Consider the following 6528-nt stretch of genomic DNA (forward strand, 5'->3'; position numbering starts at 1 on the left):
CGGCTCACCGATTCTAGGATTGGTAACCTTGAGACCCAAGTTGGTCAAATTCTCAACACACTCACTTCACAACCCACTCAAGGAAGGAGCCTCCCTTCTCACACCATCCCTCCACCCACTAAAGAACAAGCAAAAGCGGTCTCTTTGAGGAATGGTAGAGAGTTGGTAGAGGCACCCAAGGGTCCTAAGAAAACAAGACCACTTCCTATTGTTCATGAAATGGAGGACGTAGTTGAATATGAAATTGAAGTGGTAGTGGAACATGGGGAATCATATACACCTCAACAAGTGAGGATCAATGAACCGCTTCCGAAATACGAGCCACAAGCTCCATTTCCAAGTGCTTTGAATGACACAAGGATAATTAACAAGAAGACTTCAAACCTTTACGATATCTTTCGTAAAGTGGAGGTAAACATTCCACTTCTTGACCTTCTTAGTAGTGTGCCCAAGCATGCAAAGTTTTTGAAAAAGTTGTGCACTACTAAGAGGTCCAACAAGGCAAAAAGCATGAAAAAGGTAAGGGCTAGTGAACATGTGTCGGCAATTTTTCAAAAACGTTTGCCACAAAAATGTAGTGATCCGGGCATGTTCACCATCCCTTTCAAAATTGGTGACTTGGATTGTCAACATGCTATGTTTGATTTAGGTGCATCTATTAATGTCTTGCCCACTTACCTTTATGAGTCTCTCAAGTTAGGACCTTTGAAACCGACTCGTACGGTCATTTCTTTGGCCGATAGGTCCAATATATATCCTAAGGGAATTGTGTAAGATGTCTTGGTGAAGGTGGGGGATATGCTTTTCCCCGCCGACTTCTATGTAATTGAAATGGAACCCGAGAAAGGCTCCACTCCCATTTTGTTGGGAAGGCCTTTCATGAGAACTTCCAACACCAAGATTGATGTGTCTAGTGGACGCCTCACAATGGAATTTGAAGGGCAAAATATTGAGTATAGCATACATGAGGCAATGAAATACCCAACCGAGACTTCCTCTTTGTGTTTTCTTGAAATTTTTAAACCAATTGTGCAAACCGTGTATGAATTGAGTAAGATTGATGCATTAGATGTTGTTTTGACTAATGGATTGGTTGGAGAGGATATGGGGTATGCTTTGTCTTGTAATTTGCAGGAAACAATCAAAGAATTAGAGGAAAATCCACCAATGGAAGAGTGGGAAGAAAAGGAAGAAATCCGGAAGGCAACAGAGAACTCGCACCGTGCGAGTTTTCAGGGCCCAGAACTCGCACGGTGCGAGTTTGCCCCTGTCCAGGATTTTTGCTTCCTTTCTTCCAAATTGTTAGAAGAGCTACCGAAGGAGAAACCCGTTCCTTCTATTGTCAAGGCTCCTATTGTTGAAATGAAGCCCCTACCAAGCCACTTGAAGTATGATTTTCTAGGAGATGAAGAAACTTTACCGGTAATTATTTCAAACAAGCTTTCTAGTGAGCAAGAAGAGGCTCTCATCCGAGTTCTTAAGCAACACAAGGAAGCAATTGGGTGGAAAATGGCCGACATCAAAGGCATTCGTCCCACTTTATGAATGCACCGGATTCTTCTTGAAGATGAAGCAAAGCCTGTTCGCCAACCACAAAGGCGTTTGAACCCTCCAATGATGGATGTTGTGAAGAAGGAGGTACTCAAACTCCTTCATGTAGGTATGATCTATCCTATCTCCGATAGTTAATGGGTTAGTCCAACCCAAGTTGTCCCAAAGAAATCCGGGCTAACGGTTGTCGAGAATCATGAAGGTGTTTTGATTCCCACTCGAGTTCAAAATAGGTGGCGAGTATGTATCGACTGCCGTAGGCTCAATGCCGTGACCCGAAAAGATCACTTCCCGCTTCCCTTCATGGATCAAATGTTGGAGAGATTAGCGGGAAAAGCTTTTTATTGCTTTTTGGATGGCTACTCGGTTTACTTTCAAATTCCAATTGCACCCAAGGACCAAACAAAAACAACTTTCACATGTCCCTTTGGAACGTTTGCCTATAGAAAGATGCTTTTCGGTCTTTGTAAAGCACCGGGAACGTTCCAAAGGTGCATGGTGAGCATCTTTTCGGATCATGTTGAGGAATTTATTGAAGTATTCATGGACGATTTTACCGTTCATGGCCAATCTTTTGAGGATTGTTTGAGTCATCTCACTTGGGTCTTGCAAAGATGTATTGATACCAATCTCGTTCTCAACCATGAGAAATGTCATTTCATGGTTGATGAAAGAATAGTGTTGAGACATGTGGTCTCCTCTAGGGGGATTGAGGTTGATAAGGCCAAGGTTGATGCAATTCGCACCTTGCCTTATCCTACTAATGTGCGTGAAGTGAGATCTTTCTTAGGTCACGCCGGGTTCTACCGGCGTTTTATCAAGGATTTATCCAAGATTGCCGCTCCTTTATGCAAGCTACTTCAAAAGGATTGTGAATTTATCATGAGTAAAGAATGTAAGGAAGCTTTTGATATGCTCAAGGAGAAGCTTATTTCGGCACCTATAATTCAACCTCCCAATTGGAATGAACCATTTGAGATAATGTCGGATGCAAGTAATTATGCCCTTGGCGCGGTACTTGGCCAAAGGGTAGGAAGAGCACCTCATGTTATTCAATATGCGTCGAAAATGATGAATGAGGCTCAAAGAAACTATACAACTACCGAGAAAGAATTTCTTGCGGTGGTGTTTGCCTTAGAGAAATTTCGACCTTATATTCTTGGAGCCAAGTTCATCATCTTCACGGATCATGCCGCCTTAAGGCATTTGGTGACCAAGAAGGAGTCCAAGCCCCGTTTGATGCGATGGGTATTACTCTTGAGTGAGTTTGACGTTGAGCTCAAGGACAAGAAGGGCACAACTAACAAGGTGGCGGATCACCTAAGTAGAATTGTGCAAGAGAAGCCTCAAGAAGTCTTGGAATCACCAATACAAGCCTCCTTTCCGGATGACACACTTCTAGCATTGTCTTCCATTGAGCCATGGTATTCCCATATAGTCAACTTCTTGGTCTTACAAGAATTCCCAAAGGGTCTTTCTCTCTCCCAACGGGATAAGATCAAGAGTGATGCTAAATATTATGTGTGGGATGACCCATACCTTTGGAAAGTTTCTGCCGATCAAGTCATTAGGAGATGTGTCCCGGATACCGAAATCATTCCAATTCTTAAATTTTGTCATGAATATGCTTGTGGTGGGCATTTTGAAGCCAAGAAAACGGCTAGGAAAGTCTTGGAAAGCGGTTTCTTTTGGCTCACACTATTCCGGGATACTCATGCTATGGTGAAGACATGTGATAGATGCCAAAGAGTTGGCAACATTTCTAGAAGAGGAGAAATGCCACAAACACCCATGATCTATTGTGAAATATTTGATGTGTGGGGTATTGACTTCATGGGACCATTTCCCACATCATGTGGCAACATTTATATACTTTTGGCAGTTGACTACGTCTCCAAGTGGGTGGAGGCTAAAGCCATCAAGACCGATGATGCAAAGGTAGTTGGAGAATTCATCAAAACCAACATCTTTTCTCGGTTTGGCTTCCCAAAAGCCTTGATAAGCGACCGTGGAACTCACTTTTGCAACAAAGCCATTGGAGCTCTTCTCAAAAAGTATGGGGTAATTCATAAAGTATCAACCGCCTATCACCCTCAAACCAACGGTTAAGCCGAGGTTTCTAATAGGGAGATTAAGGCTATCCATGAGAAGACGGTGAATCCCGACCGCAAGGATTGGAGCTTGAGGTTGGATGATGCTTTGTGGGCCTATCGCATGGCCTACAAAACGCCAATCGGGATGTCTCCTTACCGCTTACTTTTTGGGAAACCGTGTCATCTACCCCTGGAGGTTGAGCATAGAGCTTATTGGGGGATCAAGTCATTCAACTTGCAAATGAGTGAAGCGGGACTTCATAGGAAACTCCAACTTCAAGAATTGGAAGAAATTCGGAATGATGCTTATGAAAATGGTTCCATTTACAAGGCAAGAACAAGAGAATGGCACGATAACATGATTTTAAGGAGAGTGTTTCAAGTGGGAGAGAAAGTCTTACTCTTTCAAAATCGGCTTAGACTTTTCTCCGGGAAATTAAGGTCTAGATGGATGGGACCATATGAGGTGGTTCGTGTTTTTCCATATGGAGCAATTGAGATCAAATGCTTGAAGTCCGGAAAAGTTTTGAAAGTGAACGGTCAAAGGCTTAAGCACTGTCATGAAGGAACTGAAGTGGGTGAAGTGGAAACACTCCACCTTGTTGATCCAATTTATTCAAATTAATGAAGATGCAACTTTGTCGAGCCATTGACGTTAAATAAACGGCAAAAGTTTGTAAATATTTCTTCCCTTGCATATTTAAATTCCGCATTTCATTTTTTTTTATTGCATTTTGCATGTTTAAATTAATTGCATCCTTTAATTCTTGCATTATAAATTAAATCATTTGCATTTTCATTAATGTTTTGGCATGTTAGGATGTTTTAATGTGTGTTTTAGTGTATAGGTTATCAATTCAAAGGGATGTGTGATGAAAGGAAGGAAGAAATATGTGTAAAAGAATTGGTTAGATTGAAGAATTAAGCAACAAAGAGTGCACTTCCAGCACCAATGTTGCACCGTGCGAGAAATCACATAATACCCACTTCAGCTCAATTTTTCGCGACATACTTCACTTGTTCTTCCCCAATTCCTTTCATATTCATCCTCTCTCTTCATCCTTACCCTAACTCACTCAAAATCACTCCCTAAAACCTTCACAAATCATCAAATTCAAGCAATTAACCTTCAAGTTTCATCAATTTTCATTACCCAACATCAATTTGGGCAAGGTAATTGCAGAAAAATCACGCCACCATCAACAAAACTTCGGCCTAGGGTTTCGTTTGATTCGAGATTGAAGATTTTAGGGTTTGCAAATTGGATTTAAGGGACTATTGAAGAATTCTTGGGTAATAATCATCATCCTACAACACAAACAAGAATCAAAGGGAGGTATAAACCTTATTCTTATTCTTGTCATTCATAGTTAACTTGATTTCAAAAATTTGTTTGGTTCAAGTCGAAATTTGGTTGTTTATTTGTGTTGTAATTTGTCCCTAAACAACTTCTAAAATTGTGAGGTGTTTTACTTTCAATGAACAACTAATTAGCACATCATCTTTCTAGTGCATATTAGGTGTTTGTTCTTTTGCCTCACCCAAAAAATCATTTCCAAATTTGTGTTTTCTGAGAAAAAATTGTTATACAATGGGAAAAGGTAAAGCTACCGCGGCTTCCTCCTCACAAGGACCCAAGGGAGCCTCGGCTTATGATGAGAATGAGTACTCGGGCAAGGAGGGCCTCCGAGACAAAGCCCTCACAAATTGGAAAAAGTTTGCTTCGGTGTCAACCGTAGCACAAACTAAATTACTTGACCAAAATGTTCTTATCGGGTTGGGAATGCTTCCCATGGCCCGAATGCTCTTAGAAAAGGTCGGGATTGAGTCTTACACTAACATTGCCGCACACACCCGAAGAGGTGTTACCTTTGAATTTCTTTCTTCTTTGGAGAGGGTGAAGTTGGGAAGGGATAAGACCTCGGGGATCAAATTCCGGGCATGCCAACTTACCCACACATTGACTTATGACGAAGTAAGAGAGGCCTTCCATATTACCAAAGCCCCCATCAAAGAACCCCTTGACAAGAAAAAGATGAGTGCATTTTGGAATGATCTCACGGGGGATGTGAGGCATGGAAACTCAAAGAACACAACCCTTCCAAACCCCGTTTTGCGCCTCTTGAGCCGCAACATAAACACCAACTTCTTGGTCATGACCGAACCCACCAAGATGAATTACCTTCAAATACCATGCCTATGGTCCATGACCCCGGAGGGGAGGGGAATACCGGATTGGGTTGACTTGTTTGTGAGCGGTTGCCTTGAGTTACAAAAGGAACCAAAGGGAACCATTTTCATTGGGAGCATGATTGAAATAATTGTGGAAAAGACGGGTGTACCAATTCCACCTAATGCTTATGAACTTGACGGAAGAGGTCTCATGGACTACAAATTCTTGGGAAAAGCACACATGCTTGAGGTGGTAGACAAAATCACCCCCTTGGTAATTTGGTGCATGGGTGGCCAAAACTACAAGTACTACATGTACCTACCCCGTCCCCTCAACTCACCCTTGGGTTGGTGCAGTGCATAAGACTTTTATATGCCTCCCGACGACGCGTTTGTGGACCTTTGGGTTGATAGAGCCCAAGTAGTTGAACCCGATAATGATGAGGGTGGAGAGCAACCACAAGTGGGGGGGGGGGGGCTCTAACTTATGGTGACATGCCACATTATGATGCACCATTTGATGAACCCATGCCTAATGCCCCTTTTGATGAGCCTCACTTCACTCCACCTCAAATGCCACAAGAACAACAACAACATCCTTTTATGGCACCTCAATTCAACTACCCGACCTTCTAAACATGGCAATCGGATATCACCAACCGTGTCACAAACCTTGAGTCCTCACTCTCTCAAATGCAACTCACGGAGAATG

The 6528-nt window shown here is 42.3% G+C and overlaps 1 protein-coding gene across 1 annotated transcript; it reads left to right on the top strand.

Annotated features, from left to right (window-relative positions):
* The first annotated feature begins 3765 nt into the window (after positions 1 to 3765).
* Positions 3766 to 4269, top strand: LOC141620275 (uncharacterized). The gene has a single exon (XM_074437192.1). The coding sequence runs from the start codon at positions 3766 to 3768 to the stop codon at positions 4267 to 4269; it is 504 nt and encodes a 167-aa protein (XP_074293293.1).
* Positions 4270 to 6528: the final 2259 nt, after the last annotated feature.

Source organism: Silene latifolia, chromosome X, assembly GCF_048544455.1.
Source record: "Silene latifolia isolate original U9 population chromosome X, ASM4854445v1, whole genome shotgun sequence".
In the NCBI taxonomy this organism is placed as follows: domain Eukaryota; kingdom Viridiplantae; phylum Streptophyta; class Magnoliopsida; order Caryophyllales; family Caryophyllaceae; genus Silene; species Silene latifolia.